The 16292-nt window shown below is 39.5% G+C and overlaps 1 protein-coding gene across 2 annotated transcripts in view; it reads right to left on the bottom strand.

The window, feature by feature from the left end:
- PRDM5 (PR/SET domain 5) overlaps positions 1–16292 on the bottom strand; it is a 178462-nt gene that overhangs the window by 106614 nt on the left and 55556 nt on the right. For both annotated transcript variants that reach the window (XM_069104885.1, XM_069104886.1), the window contains exons 3-4: positions 14860–14982; positions 520–703 (exon numbers count right to left, since the gene is read on the bottom strand). In XM_069104885.1, coding sequence (XP_068960986.1) covers positions 520–703; positions 14860–14982 — 307 coding nt within the window. The remainder of the gene's footprint in view (positions 1–519; positions 704–14859; positions 14983–16292) is intronic.

Below are 16292 nucleotides of genomic sequence, written 5' to 3'. Positions count from 1 at the left end.
AGTAGTAGTAGTAGTAGTAGTAGTAGTAGTAGTAGTAGTAGTAGTAGTAGTAGTAGTAGTAGTAAATTCTAGCATCCATCCACTACTTCAAAGCTTGCTGACAATCTCCAATACTAGACAGTGCCTCAGACATCCTGGCCAGGTAATTTCCAGGAGCCTGTCATTACACTGTATTATTTGATCCTCTCAAAAAAACGTTAATGGGGGAATGGAGGCAGGCAGAGGTTAAGTGATTTGCCCAGGGTCACACAGTCAGTAACTGAATGAGGTAGCCCCAGGCCACCTAGGTGGTCTTTTTTTGTTTTGTTTTGTTTTACAGAGAGGATAAGTAAAAAGGGGGATGGGGGAGGTAGCTGGATAGACACCAGCTGAGAGATACTCAATCCTTGACACCTTGAAAAAAACCCCATAGACTCATAAACATAACTAATCCATTTTTAAGCAGACGATTTTAAAGCAACTGGATGTCAGCAGATTTTCTAGTTCACACACCACAAGCATTAATGAGTGGGTGAGTACCTTTCCCGTGAGCCGGTGGCGTTTTTCTGGTATGTTTCCCATGAGCCTCTTTGTTCACAGCTGTCTCCTCCACCTCTTCCTCTTCATCCTCATCCTCTTCCATGTCACTGTCCAGATAGCCAATCAGAAGCTCCGTATCTGTCTCTATATCTTCCACCGCCAAGTAGAAGATATTTTCTCCTTCCTGAGGACAACAGAAATACACACACACACACACACACACACACACACACACACACCAAAGAATTACACAGTGATGTTAGTTGGAAGAACTAAAATATAACAGTCCACCTTCCCGTGGTGCTCTGCAGTTATACCAGAGAGGCAAGAAGTTAGTGGAGCAAGACAAGAGGTCTTGAAGCCTGAGAGACGAGGGTTCAAGCCTCACCTCTAAGCCACACTGGCTGAGACCCTAACCAAGCTAATCAACCTCCCAGGCCACTAAAACCAAGTTGCAGAGGGGTGCTGACTTGTACAGGTAGAGGGAATTTCCTCACCTGGGAGTTCTCTACACCAATAAATTGACAAATCCACTCCCTCTCCTTGTAGCTTTATCAAAGCAAAGCATCATATATTAGACATCACTTGATTAGACATCATAAGCATCTTGAGACTGTCAAGTGCTTATTGCCTCCTTTTTACAGAAGATGGTAGATGTCTTTAGCACACTCATTCATTTTGTATAAGCAGTACTGAGACTGTCTTTCCGAGATTCATTCTTCTTTTTTGTCTTTTTTTCTCAATTTCTTTATTTAATTTTAGTTTTCAACATTCATTTCCACAAGACTTTGAGTTATAAATTTTGCCCCCATCTTTCTCCTACCCCCACTCCAAGATAGCGAGACTATTGAATACCCCTTCCCTCAATCTGTTCTCTCTTATATCCTCCCCTATTCCTCCTAACTTTCCAGTAGGGCAAGATGGATTTCTATACACCAGTGACTGTATATCTTATTTCACAGTTGCATGAAAAAAAAACATTTTTTGACGTTTGTTTTTTAAAACTTTGATTTCCAGATTCTTTCCCATCTTCCCTTCTTACCCACCCTCACTGGAAAGACAAGCAATTCAATATAGGTTGTACGTGTGTAGTTATGCAAAATGTTTCCATAGTGGTCATATTGTGAAAAACTAACTGTATTTCCCTCCACCCTATCCCACCCCCCACTTATTCTGTCTTCTCCTTTGACCCTGTCCCTTTTCAAAAGTGCATGCTTCTAATTACCCTCCTGCCAATCTGCCCTCCCTTCTATCATCCTTCCTCTTATTCCCTTCCCCCCTACTTTCCTGTAAGGTAAGATAACTAGCTGAGTGTGTATATTATTACCTCCTTAAGCCAAATTTAATGAGACTGAGGTTGACCCATTCCCTTTCACCTTCCTGTTCTTCCCCTTCATTGTAATAGTTTCTTCTCTTGACTCTGTTATATGAGATAATTTACACTAATGTATCTCTCCCTTTCTCCTTCTCCCAATAAATTCCTCTCACCTCTTAATTTTATTTTTTAGATAGCATCCATTCCTATTCAACTGATCCTGTGCCCTCTGTCTATGTATACATGTACATACATATACACATACTCACATATGTATTTATGCATACCTACACCCTCCTATACATATTTATATGTATGTATACAAATATATACATATATATATATTCCCTTCAACTATGCTCATATTGAGAAAAGTCTCATGTGTTACAATTATCATTTTTCCATGTAGGAATGTAAATAGTCCAACTTTAATAAGTTCCTTATGATTTCTTTTTCCTGTTTACCTTCTCATGCTTCTCTTGTATTTGAAAGTCAAATTTTGTGACCAGCTCTGGTTTTTTCATCAAGAATGCTTGAACATCCTCTATTTCATTGAATAACAGTGTTTTTACCTGAAACATTGTACTCAGTTTTGCTGGGTAGGTTCTTGGTTTTAATTCTAGCTCCTTTGACCTCCAGAATATTATATTCCAACCCCTTTGATTCCTTAGTATAGAAGCTCCTAGATCTTGTGTTATCCTAATTGTGTTTCCACAATACTCAAATTGTTTCTTCCTGACAGCTTGTAACATTTTCTCCTTGACCTGGGAACTCTGGAATTTAGCTTTGATATTGCTATGAATTTTCTTTTGGGAATCTTTTTCAAGAGGGGATCAGGTGAATTCTTTCCATTTCTATTTTGCCCTTTGGTTCTAGAATATCAGGGCAATTATGCTTGAGAATTTCTTGAAGGGTGATTTCTAGGCTCTTTTTTTTATCATGGCTTTCAGGTAGTCCAATAATTTTTAGTCCTGGATCTATTTTCCAGGTCAGTGGTTTTTCCAATGAGATATTTCACCTTGCCTTCTATTTTTTTATTTGTTTAGATCTGTTTTATAGTATCTTGATTTCTCAGAAAGTCATTAGATTCCAATTGCTCCAGTCTAATTTTGAAGGAATTATTCTCTTCAATGAGTTTTTAAAATTCCTTTTCCATCTTGAAAATTTGGCTTTTTAAGGCATTCTTCTTCTCATTGGCTTTTTGGGCCTCTTTTGCCATTTGAATTAGTCTATTTTGAAGGCATTATTTTCTTCAGTATATTTTGGGTCTCCTTTAGCAGGCTATTGACTAGCTTTTCATGATTTTCTTGCATCATTCTCATTTCCTTTCCCAATTTTTCTTCCACTTCTCTTATTTTATTTTCAAAGTCCTTTTGAGCTCTTCCATGGCCTTTAACCAGTTCACATTTTTCTTGGAAGCTTTTGATGGAAGAGTTTTGACTTCATTGATTTCTTCTGGTTCCATGTTTTGATCCTCTTTGTCCCCAAAAAAGGATTCTATGGTCTGATTGCGCTTCCCCTGCTTGTTCATCTTGCCAGCCAATTACTTGACTTTTGAGCTCTTTGCCACAGTAGAACTCTGCTTCCAGAGTGGAAAAAGCTGTGTCCCAAATTGCTGGGGTTTGCACAGCTGCTGCCAGAGCTGTTGTCAGAGATATGAGGAGGGTGCCCTCTCTACAGCCACTACAAGCTCTGACACACTGGTGTTCCTCACCCCAGGACAACACCAGGGACTGTGACCCAGATCCAAGCAGGTCAAAGCAAGAGCAATTACTTTCTGCAAGGTTTCTCGGTTCCCCTACAGTCTGAAGGCCAGGAGCACTGGAGACAGCCATGCAGCAGCAGTTGCAGCCACCAGGACTCTGCCACCTCTCACCCCAGGGGCAGGGGCCAAACCACACTCTTCTCTCAGGCTGGATCAGTGGGGTTCCCCACTGATCTTTTACTTTGTCCTTGGTGTTTATGGGTTGAGAAGTCTGGAAACTGCCACTGCTCCTGGTGATTCACTGTCCTGAAGTCTGCTCCAGACACTCTGGGCTGGCAGGGGCTTCCCTAGGGTCTGGAACTGCACAGCTCATGCAGGACTATGCTCAGCTCCCAGCCTGGTGCAATAGACCCTTCCTGTTGGCCTGCCAGGCTGCTTTCAGCAGGAGATTTGTTTCTCTCTGTCACTTTGTGGGATCTGTATCTCTAAAGTTTGTTTAGAGTCATATTTTAGAGGTATTGGAGGTGGTTGGAGTGGAACCTAAAGCAAGCTCCATCATCCATCTCCTAATTTCTTGACAAGATCTTAGAATGAAAGAAGGAAGGAAGGAAGGAAGGAAGGAAGGAAGGAAGGAAGGAAGGAAGGAAGGAAGGAAGGAAGGAAGGAAGGAAGGAAGGAAGGAAGATTCATTCTTCTTGAATCTGTGTCATTCATTCCTCCCCTTTCTAACTCCAATGCCACATGGCTCCAACAATCATAGCCCTGGGGTGATTTCCACAGCCTCCCAGTACAATAATATGGCCATTTACCCAAATAGGGTCTTCTTTTTTTGTCTTTTCATTCACCAGTTTGTGAGTCTAGGGGGCTCTCCACACTGAGGCCTATGCATGAATACCCAGGGATTATCCTTTGATGCCCAGGGGGACCCAACATCAGAGGGCTTACTACCTGCTCTCCCCATGCCAGACTCCATTCTGGTACCCAAGAAGGGCCATAGCACATGGCTCTGGGAAACTGTCTTTGGTATTTCCTGGTATTAAGCTTAAGATATGTGAATTCCCTCCTTTGAACCCACTCACCCCTCACAACCACTATCACCAAATTAGACATGTAGCAGAAACAGGTATCTGCTTGTAAACCAGACACCCTCTTTTTCTGTCTAGAAGCCAAGTATGTGGGGTTGAGACCCCGACACAACAAGAGGAGAGCTGTGTCGAAGTAAGGAAGATTTCACTAGCATTTTCATCCATTTCTAGGTTTATCAGATTCATAACCAGGAAAGTTAACAGAAGCATCTCCATGGCCTAGCAGGCCATATATCCACCCTTCAGAACACAAGGACAAGATAATGATTTTTAATTTTGTAACTTAAGATTAATTGAAACTGTCATTGGAAAATGCGGGGTGCTGAACAGTTGGGCAGCTTTGTAATAAAATGAGAAAATGTTAATATCTCTGTTAAAACTATTTAACTCAATAAACTTGTTGGCAGCCCTGCAGCCTCCAAGGAGCAGGCCCATTTGCATCTCTTTATGCTAATCATGGAATAGGAAAACAAATGTGATTTTATCGATTGCTGCGAGGAAAAAGGCTTTGTGGTGAGCACTTCATTGGCATCAACACATCCTTCCTGTCACCTCCTACATCAACAGGCTCACACTCATTCCTCATTTCCAGCCATAGGTGCTTCAGGGAGACTTCATTTACTGACATCTAAATTAAAAATAAATCAATGGGGGAAGCAGATTAAATGAGAAAAGGGAACACACTTCTTATCTCTAGCAGAGATATGAGGGAGGAGGCTGGCAGGAATTTCCATGAAACCCACTGCTAAGTCCCTCTTGGGTGGGAGACAGCCTGTTGTGTCAGACAGAAAGCTGGCCTTGGAATCAAGAAGATGGAGGCTCATTTCTTAGTAACCCTTGACATCCTGGGATCACAGATTAAAGCTGGAAGGAGTCTTCGAGGATTTCTTGTCAAACTGTCTCATTTTTTCAGATGAGGAAACTGAGACCCAGAGGCATGTGACTTGCTCATAGAGTAGTAAGTAATGCAGTAGGCATTAGAATCCAGGTCTCCTGACTCCAACTGACACCTACTCTTTCTACTATGCCACACTGGCTTCTGATATCTGTGCCAGGGCCAAGATAAGGCAAGTCACTTGACCTCTCATAAACTCAGTTTCCTCTTCTGCAAAATGAGAATAACAATAATATTAATAATATTAATTAATAACATATTAATCAATATTGATGATAATATATCCAGAGATGTGAAAATTAAACAGGGGTAATTATATTATATACATATATATTATATACATCATTTTTGTAAACATTAGGCCACATTAATGTCAGTGATTATTATTGTCAACACAGTAGGTAACATAGAATGTAAAAAGTCTTTTTGTCTATCTTTGTACAGAAACTTACCCTTCTAGCACACATGGAAAACCAGGGGTTAGACACAGGTGGACTTTAAGTGTATAAAAAGCAATCCAAAATGAACTACTTATTATTCCCCAACCTGTCTTCACCCCCTCTTATTTCCTCCTCCTTACTCCACCAGCCTGAATGTTTCTCCTTCCTCATTTCTGACTCAACTTTTGCACTTTTGAAATCTTTTTTGTTTGTTTGGGGCTTTTTGGTCCAGACCTATGGTTTCACTCTATGTAGAGGACTTCCATTGTGGAAATTCCCTAAATAGCTCCTGATCAGCAACTCTTCTATAGCACACTCTTAGAGAGGTTCTTGGAAACTTAAGAAGTTCAATGATTTGCCTAAGGTAACAGAGCCAACAGATCCCCAAAGAAAACGTAACTTTAGTCTTGCAATGGGCTTTCTAGTCAATCCTGAAACCATTATGGCCTCACTAAAACCCTGCATATTCCAAGAAGCAGTGTTGTATAGTGGATGGGAGGCCAGACTGGGAGTTAAGAAGGCACATGTTCAAATCCTAATTTAGATCCTTACAGGCTGTGTGACCCTGGGAAATTCACTTAAATTCCCTGAAGATCTTATAACAGCTAAGTGAGATAACATTTGTAAAGTGCTTAGCATAGTACCTGACACATATTAAGGAGTTAATAAATTATTTCCTTTTTTTTCTTCCTTTCCTTTTTTCTATCTTTCCTTCATTCCTTTCTTTTTCCTTCCTTGCTTCTTCCTTCCTTCCTTTCTTCCTTCCTGGTATTCCCAGCACCTAACACAGAGTTCACCATATTGTAAGCGATCAATAATATTTGTCAATTGATAACTCACAAGATTTGTTTTTGAGAATAGAATGAGATAAATTCATAAAGTGTTTTAAAAACACTAAAGTACTCTATGAATTAGACCTTAATATATTTGTATATACATATCTAAATTCCCTACTTCTCCACTCTTCTTCCAGGTCATTTGGCCACCCAGCCTAAAAACCATGCCCTAGATGATTTAATCCTTTCAGCTCCAATTGCAGCACCCCAGGTCCTATGAGTTACTCACCTGGTTTCCCTCCTCAGACAAATCCCAGACACACTTTGCTCTTCTGCCTTGTCATTTTCTTGCCAGTCACTCTCCCACCCTGAATGGGCATATTTTCAGTACCCTTTCCTTACCCCTCCCCTACTTTAAAGTTTGGGAATCATAATGAGATTAATCTGTCATAGATACTTTTTTTAAAGTGCTCTCCAGATGGCTGAAGTTCCTGTCATTTTCTAAGCCACTCCCTCCATGGTGGTGAGCCCTCTATATCTGTTGCTCTCCTGTTAGAATATAAGTTCCATAAAAGAAGGTACAATATTTTACCTTTAAATTTGTATCCCAATTATTCCACACAGTATCTACCAACTAAAAAGTGGTTCGTAATGCATTTTTTTCATCCATGCATTTCTTGTTTCAAGGCTAAGTGCCAAAGACCCCACTCACTTGAATCCCTCTGGATTCCTCCCTCAGACCCTGATGAGCGCTCTCTCTGTACTATTCCTATGAACTTAACATATATACTTTTGTACCGTTATTGGTCTGGGTCAATATGCACAAACATCCCATGATTGATGAATTAATATATAACTAAGGGGTTAAGGCACATTTTTGTTATTGTTGTTCACTTGTTTCAATTGTGTTCAACTCCTTGGGACTCTATTTGGGGTTTTCTTGGCAAAGATCCTGGAGTGTTTTGCCATTTCTTTCTCCAACTCATTTTACAGATGAGGATGCTGAAACAAATGGGTTAAGTGACTTGTCTGGGGTCACATAGCTAGTAAGTGTCTGAGGCCAGATTTGAACTCAGGTCTTCCTGACACCAACATGGTGCTCTATCTAATGCACCACCTCGTTGTCCTAACCAACTAAAAGCCAGTAGCATTAGGAAAAGCTTCATGTAAAACATGGCACTTGAGTTGAACTTTCAAGGAAACTAGGGATTTTAAGTGGTAAAGATAAGGGGAGAGCACATTCCAAAGATAGGAGATAATGCAAATGCAAAGTCAGGAAGACATGAAATAAAGTGGCATATAAGAGAAGCAGTAACAAACCCAATTTGGCTGAACTAAATAGTATAATATCAAGGGAAATCATATGCAATATGGAAAGAAAGTTTGGGGCAAATTATGAAAATGTCTAAATTTTTAACAAAAGTGATGTTGAAGATATTTACGAAGAAGTGAACAATAAATGCAAAAACTATACCACAAGTAAGACTGTAGATATATACCAAGATATGAGGAAAGGAACAAGACATAAAGGTAAAAATAATGGAAAAGGGAACAACTTTCAATGCCTTGATTGTTAGCTCAGCAGCTCATTCCTCAGAGGAGGAATTTTTTTGAAGAGGAAAGTTAAGTGGCTCCTGCAGATTCATATCCTACTAAAGCAATTTCAGTCCTCTATATGGTCCTTGAGTCATTGGTCTAACCTTTTTGAGAATGGCCTCCATCATTCTGGCTAAATGTGGCTGTTGGGTCAGTCCAAATGTAGCCCTTCTAGAGTTCCTATAGACTGAGCCGAAGATGGCAGGACACTAGGTATGCAGATGAAATTGCTAGTGTGTTTTGTCTTGAATATGGTTTCTAATGATGGCAGCTATACATTGCCCATAGGTAGAAGTGAATTTGAGCCATGTTGTCCAAAGGCTTCTTAGAAGATCACCTCTCTTCTGCATTATAGTCAACCATGGGGCCATTTGGATTGTTCTTTGCTCCCATCAAAGAGGAAGACAACACTGAGACACCTCAAGACCCCAAGAGAAATAAACCAGGAAAGTGGTGGCCCAAGAGAAAAATGTTCTTGTGAAAATCTCAATGTTTAAAGAACAAACACCAAGGAGATCTCAAAATGTCTTAAGAGGAAGAACTGGAAAGTTTTCTAGTACGTATGACTTCCTGGAAGGAGAAAAAAAGAGATGGCTGTAAAATCACATTTGTCTTGTTACTTAGGGAAGTTACAGAGGAAGACACAACATTACCATGCTCCAGAAAGAGCTGTTCACTATTCATAACCACATCTATGTCACTATTCCAGCATGGTGAATGCTGCGAGATGCTTGCCTCTATATTTATGACACTTGCTGACATAATAATTAAAGAAGTTCATTCCAACCAATCATTCTGTCCAGTGTAGCCCAGTATTCAAGCCTGGTACACTTGCATAAGACTCTCCTCATTGGAGGAGAAAACGATTACTCAGCTCTGTATGCCTGCATTAGGGTGGAGTTGTTGAGTGCATAAGAAGAGAAAGAAAGTTTACTTGTTTGTCACTTTGAAAGAGTCCACAGATGGTTCTGGGTAAGACCTCTTCAGGAACAGATGCCTAAAAAAAAGAAAGTTTCTGAAGTGACTTATATGTAGATAAGCCGATCTCTCAACATGTCCCTGGTTTCCAGCTTGCCTGCCTAGAGACTAGAAGGAATTCCTTTATAGGTAAGATTTGACATTTTCTGTTGAACTGAGATGTCTAACTGCCAGTGGAAGAGCTCATTCACCCTGTATATAGCCTGTCATTTTCTAATCCATACAGTTTTCCTTATTCTTATTTGCATCTGCTTGGATAAATGAATTTACTTGTAGTAGTAGTAGTAGTAGTAGTAGTAGTAATGACTACTATTTGTATAGCACTTTGAGGTTTGCAAAGCTCTTTGCAAATATTGCCTGCTTTATTCCTTATAACAACCCTGAGAGATAGGTGCTGTTATTATCCTTATTTTATAGATGAAGAAACTGGGAAGTTTGAGATTAAGTGACTTGCCCAGGGTCAAATTCCTGGTAAGTGTCCGAGGATGAATCTGAACTCAGATCTTCCTGACTCTAGGTCCCGCATTCTATAGACTGAGCCACCTAGCTACCTCACTAACTGTGATGGTCTTTTTGTAAATAGCATTTAATGAGGAGTCAAGCCTTCAGATATAAGCTGAAGATACTCCTTTCTTTTAAGAGATAGAAACCAGGAAAGTGGTCTAAAGCTTAAAAAAAAAAAGCTTCCCCAAACACCCTTCAACTAGTCTAGAATATTTTTTTAAATGACCTCATGAAGCAAAACAACATCCTGGTAAGTACATGGCACTCCCCACCTGCCAAAAGTAAAAGTCAGCCTCCAGTTTTTATTTATAGTAACTGCATACTTCTTGTCAACAGAATATGACAATAGAAGGTTATTATTGACTCATGTGCATTTGGGAATAAGCAAATAATTAAGAAAGAAACTAAGTTCTACCAATACTTAACCTTTGAATTGACATTGATCCCCTTAACCTTTCCATAGGGCAGATGGCTATATCACATAGAAAACACAAAACTCAGAGAGGGGAATTGTGGGCATCCTCCAATCAAGCGGGTAAACAATGGTGTCTCCATTTGTTCTTTTGACTACAGCATATTGCAACTTACTGCTGCATGACAAAGTACTAAAATATTTGCCAAAATAACACACCATATTCAATCACATTGCTCTCATTTTAAAAGTTATTATTGCTAATGACATTTGAGAGCATAATGGTTCTTTGGGAATGCTAATAGAAAATTCTAAGTAATTTGAAATATTGTTTATTTCATTGTTTCACTTTGAAATTTGGGCTTTTCTGTATCATTTGTAATATGCATAATACATTAGTTAAGTAATGCATTATAGAATTTTTATATAATTAAATATATAATCATTATTAGACCCATACATCAGAAGAGATCAAAGAAAGAAGAAAAGGACCCATCTTTTTGTGATGGCAAAGACCTGGAAACTAAGGGAGTGCTCAATATTTTGGGAATGGCTTTAAAAAAAAATGGTAATGAATGTGATTGGATGCTATTATTCTATAAGAAACGATGAAAGGGACAGTTTCAGAGAAATATATGAATTAAGGAAGAGTAAATTGAGTAGGACAAGGAAAAGCATTCACACAAGAACCACCTTGTAAAAACAAAGAGCTTTGAGCGATTTAGGTGCTTGGATCCATGCAATGGCCAACCACGGTTCCAGAGGACAATGATGAAGCATGCCACATGCCTCCTGACAAAAAGCTGATAGACTCAAGTTGCAGAATGAAGCATACAGTTTTGGACAGGTTCAATGTTGAAATTGTTCACTTGGCTCTTCATATGTGTTACAATGATTGTTTTTCCTTTTTTTTCCCCATTGAGGGTGGGATAAATAGGTAAGAGAGGGAAAAAAAGAAAATTAAATTTTAAGAAATATACAAATATTGTGAGTTTGTGCTTTTTAAAACTGCCCAGAGTATATAATTTAAAATATTTGGCAACCACTTCTCTAAATCACTACAAATATTCCATCATTAAACTACTGAATAGACTTCAATTGAACTTTTCTTGTTGTAATGCTACATGGATGTTTCTTCTTTTTCTATTTAATCTCCCTAAGTCTCCCAAACTCGATCAAGAGTTATTCTTTTAACTGCAAGACTTATGAGCTTTGAAATTTCTTTCTGATCAATTTGACATGTCTTTCTAATTCTAAAATTCATGGTTGCCAGATAGAGATATATTTCAGTAAATCTGAATGGGCCGTTCACCCTCAGTTTCATAATCTAGGCACGTGGGAAGAAGGTTTGCTTATGAAATCCTCCCACAATGATTTTGATACTTAAATCATCATTTCCAAAGCAAATTTTCCTAAGTCAAATAAACAGCAGAGCTCAGAATATAACCAAGCCTTCAACAAGGATTTCCAGCCCTTTGCCAAAACAGACTTCAAATTCTTAATCCCTTGTCCAAAAAAATTGGACCAAGTATTGACATTTTCCACCAAGCAAGCCACATAGACACAAATGTTTTTCATTTACTCTACTCCAGGGATATACAACCCAAATAAAAAATTTCCTGAATATCCCAAATACCAGAGGCAATTTGGAATCCAAAAGATTCATAATGTTAGGCAGGAAACATTATGATACACTCATAGCACTAGGCATTTCTGGCCCAAATCCTGGAATGCAAACCTCATGAGATCATTCTAACCAACTGCAAGATTGAGACTGCTCCCTGACCCTGGACCAGGTCATTTCCCTCTCTGATCTAACTGAGGTTCAGGTCTAGACTGCCCATAGTCTAGTATTGCCACTACTGCAAAGTCAAGAACCTCCCTTCAAGAGGAGTAGAGGACAGTTCCCTATACTGTAGTGGACCAAGAATGGGGCCAGGAGATAACCATTGCACTATTATTTTTAGTGGTATGTAGTAGGTGTCAAATAAATGTTTATCCCCTTTCTCTACTTTTCTAGAGAAAAGATATAAAAGGAAAAGAGAAAAAGAGATATTGGAAGAATGTTGCCTCCAATTTACAGGAAAGGAAGGAAGGAAGGAAGGAAGGAAGGAAGGAAGGAAGGAAGGAAGGAAAGACTTATTAAGTGCCTACTACATACCAGTCACTGAGCTAAGGGTTTTACAAATGCTATTTTATTTGATCCTCACCACAGCTCTGGGAAGTAGGTACTGTTATTATTCCATTTCATAGACGAGGGAATCGAGACAAACAAAGGTGAAGTGACTTGCCCAGTGTCTGAATAAATAAAGGTAAATAAATAAATAAATAATAAATAAATAAAGGTCTGAATCCAAATTCAAGCTTGGTCTTCCTGATTCCTAACCTGATCCATTGTGCCACCCAGTATCTAGACAATGAGATGTGGCAAAAGTACCATCAGACACCAGTCTGGACAGCTTAGGCTGCCCTAATATCCTCCCACATCTGTCTACACCCCAGTTATCTTTGGACCGTGACCCAATCACTTCATCAGTGTCTTTATCTAAAACAGGAATAGTAATCTCTGTCTACCTAACTCACAAGGCTGATGATTCTGGGGTCAGTGAAGCTGGGTTCAAATACCGCCTCCCATACCTGGACTTCCTTAGCCTCAGTCATTTCTGAGGTTCCATCTAGCTCCAGACCCAGGGTCTTAGACATCCTTACAGTGCTCCAGAAGTGGGTATCATTGTCTTTAGCACCTTGAGGACGAAGCAGCATTCCTGAGGTTAGAGAGCATCTACTTTCTGTCAGAGGAAAGAAAGACTACCTTCCATCATAGGAGTCTGGGGTGAACTAATACCATGAGACCTAAAACTTCAGAGAGCATTATTTCAATGAGGAACAATACAATCCACTATAAATGTGCTTGCCCAAAAGTCAATAAGGGAGATCTAGCAATGAGCAGATCCAGAAATATGGCAACTTTTCACTGCTGTTAGCACCATTTTGTAAGCAAATATTCTAATTGCTGTTCTAAGTGAAAATTACCACATAAACTACGACCCTCTTAAGAAGGGTTTTGCTTCAGGGAGGATTAAATGAAAGGAAACTATGCAATTTTTAACAATGCCCATATAAGGCAAAAAAAAATGATTTGGATCAGTGAAAATGGAGAGGAGGATTCATGTATGTTTGGGAAAACACAGTCAGTGATGGAAAACTCCTCACCTCCCTCACTGGAAACCCCAAAGGCTGCTGGGGAGAGACTACCACTGTCCTTCCCAAATTACAGTCAAATTTCCTTTCTTAATGAAAACTGACACTGATTCATTCCGCTTGTCAAAACTCAAAGCTCTTTGCATACATTATCCATTAGAACCTTGAAATAAAACTGAGCCATTTGGCACAGGTATTATTATCCCACTATACAGGAAAGGGCAGTGGACCTAGGTTCAAATTGTATTTCAGATACTTTGTGTGACCTTTGTGACTTACAGCAAATTGCTTTCTCTCTTCTCTTCTCTCTTCTCCTCCTCTTCTCTCCCCTCCCCTCCTCCCCCTCCACCCCCAGTGCCCACTATGTAAAATAAGAGGGTTAGACTATATATATATATATGAAATTATTATTAAGATCAATCTGTTATATATATATACATATATTTTATATATAACAGATTGGTCTTAATAATAATTTCAAATGCAGTTCTCTTGCATAATATTTTAAAATGTTTGTGTTTATTGTTTCAAAGGTGCCTCTTCCTTCCAATGTCTAGGTTCATAATCTTGGCACAATCCTGGACTTCTCACTCTCCCTCAACCCACATAGCAAACCAGCTGCCAAATCTTGGCCCCTAACATTTCTATTTCTATGGCCCTGTAGATCTGATCAACCCCATTTTACAGGTTAAGAGACTGAAGTTCAGAGAAACTAAGTGATATTTTTCTAGTAACTGTCCAAGGTGGAATCTAAAGCCAGCTCTTTCCAGATTCTAGATTCAATAGACTTTCCACTATGCCATACTTGAATAATTCATTGAAACAGTGATATCAGTGATTTTGGGAATCTGTCCACCTACACAGATCTCAACCCATAAGTGACTTTTCATATTGGACAATTCTTGTCTATGTATTTAAATGAATCCTCCAAAGAAAATTCACCCTGTGTGCTAAAGGCTGTTTTCTAAATGTAATATTTCAGTATACCAGGACAGTATACAGGCAGTCAATCTGTTCGTGTTTGCTCTCTCTTCATGCTGGACCATTTATTTTTCTGACCATACATGTGCACTGAACTTAGAATCATGATGTCTGGATTCAAAATCTGCCCTAGGAATTGATAAGATGAATGAATAAATGGATGGATGGATGAATAGATTAATAAATCAATGAATGAGAAAAGCTGAGGGACCATGGCAGGGTACAGAGTGGCTAGTACTTCCCATGCTCTGAACACTGCTGCTTCTATTCACATAGCCCACATCCACATTGATCCTTCTGCCTGCCATGACACACTGCTGACTCAGGTTGAATGCAGTCAGGGATTTAGAACTCTCTTCCTGCCTCTGCACTGCAAATAGAAGCAGGCAGAAGACTGAATTCACTACCAACAAACTATGTAATACCAAGAGATACCCAGTAGGTCAGCTTACCTGAATGGCGGCCAGGTTCTTCTGCTCTGGGCTGGGTGCCTCATGAACAAAGCGCAACCAGTTAGAGAAGCGTGGGTTGCTGGCATCCAAAACATAGAGTACTTGGCCCTTACTTCCACGCACCTGGAACACGAAAGAGTCAAGTATATTATTGCTTTCAATATTAATCAGCACAAGCAAGCTAAAGCTGCTTTAGTATGCAGAAAATCACATAGAACATGAAACATTAATTTTGTTTCCATCAGTAGATATTGAATGGATAGGACAAGAAAGTTAGAAAGGAGGCAGGTAGCAAAGGATTTTAATAGGCAAAAGAACCATTTCTATCTTCTCTAAGAGATAATAAGGGTCCTGTAAGATGGGTAAATACTTGGGAAGGCTGCTAGCAGGTGTTAGAGACAGCCTCTCTCTCTAACATGAGTTCACTCGATCTGGGTAGGCAGAAAGAGAGGATCAGAGTCAAAATAAGGGGCTAAGTAAGATAGCTTTATTCTAGTCTGGTCTTCTCAAAGGGAGTACTGATAATGGGAGCACCAACTCCCACAGCATTCCCTAATCACCCTTTTCACAGGAGCTAGCAAGAAGCAGGGGGCAGCTACCCCTGCATCTTGATGGGGTCAATCAAGACAGGCACAGCATTCCAGCTTGTGTGCTCCTCTAAATCCCCTCAAGTCTCAATGGGGACAGTTAAGACAGACTCTCTAAGCATTCCTCTATGCGTTACCCAAGTCTTTATGGGGGACAATCAAGGAACATCTAGCATCACACTGTCATATCCCCAACTTACTGACCAGTGTCCACTTGACTTATAGAGCAGCAGACAGAGAAGGCATATTGCCAGCCATAGCCTAACAAGTTTATACTACCTCGCCATGATATCTAACTGCATAGTTGCAGTGGATATTTACAATTTTAAGTACATATGTTTATGTTATTTATCATTATATAACACTGCTCAAGCATGGTGGAGATGTTTACATGTCATGAGATTAGGAAATAGAGATTTTTTTGGCCATGGATCCTGGGAAACTGAACTCTTAGAAAGAATAACAAAAATTCACCTTATACACACTAAAATCCACCTAACATACAGATCCCCTGAAGTTTATTGTGTAGGGGGGTGATATGATCACATCTGGCTTTATTTTAAAAATCACTTTGGCATCTGTGTGCAAGATGAACTGCAGAGGCATCTGAAAGACCAATTAGAAGGCCATTGCAATAGTCCAGGAGAGAGGTACTAAGGTGGCAGCCATGTGAGTATTCAGCCAGGAATAAATATGAGTAATACTGCGGAGAAAAAAATTACAAGTTTTGGCAACTATTTGTTTATTTGGAGTAAGAATGAGGGGTAAAAAATAATGTCAAGATTGGAGTCCTGGAGGTTGAGAGAGAGAGAGAGAGAGAGAGAGAGAGAGAGAGAGAGAGAGAGA

The sequence above is a fragment of the Petaurus breviceps genome, unplaced genomic scaffold (assembly GCF_028583685.1).
Source record: "Petaurus breviceps papuanus isolate PSGF00001 unplaced genomic scaffold, PetGlider_PUasm1.0 689, whole genome shotgun sequence".
Taxonomy (NCBI): domain Eukaryota; kingdom Metazoa; phylum Chordata; class Mammalia; order Diprotodontia; family Petauridae; genus Petaurus; species Petaurus breviceps.
This window is presented reverse-complemented; position numbering and strand designations above follow the sequence as displayed.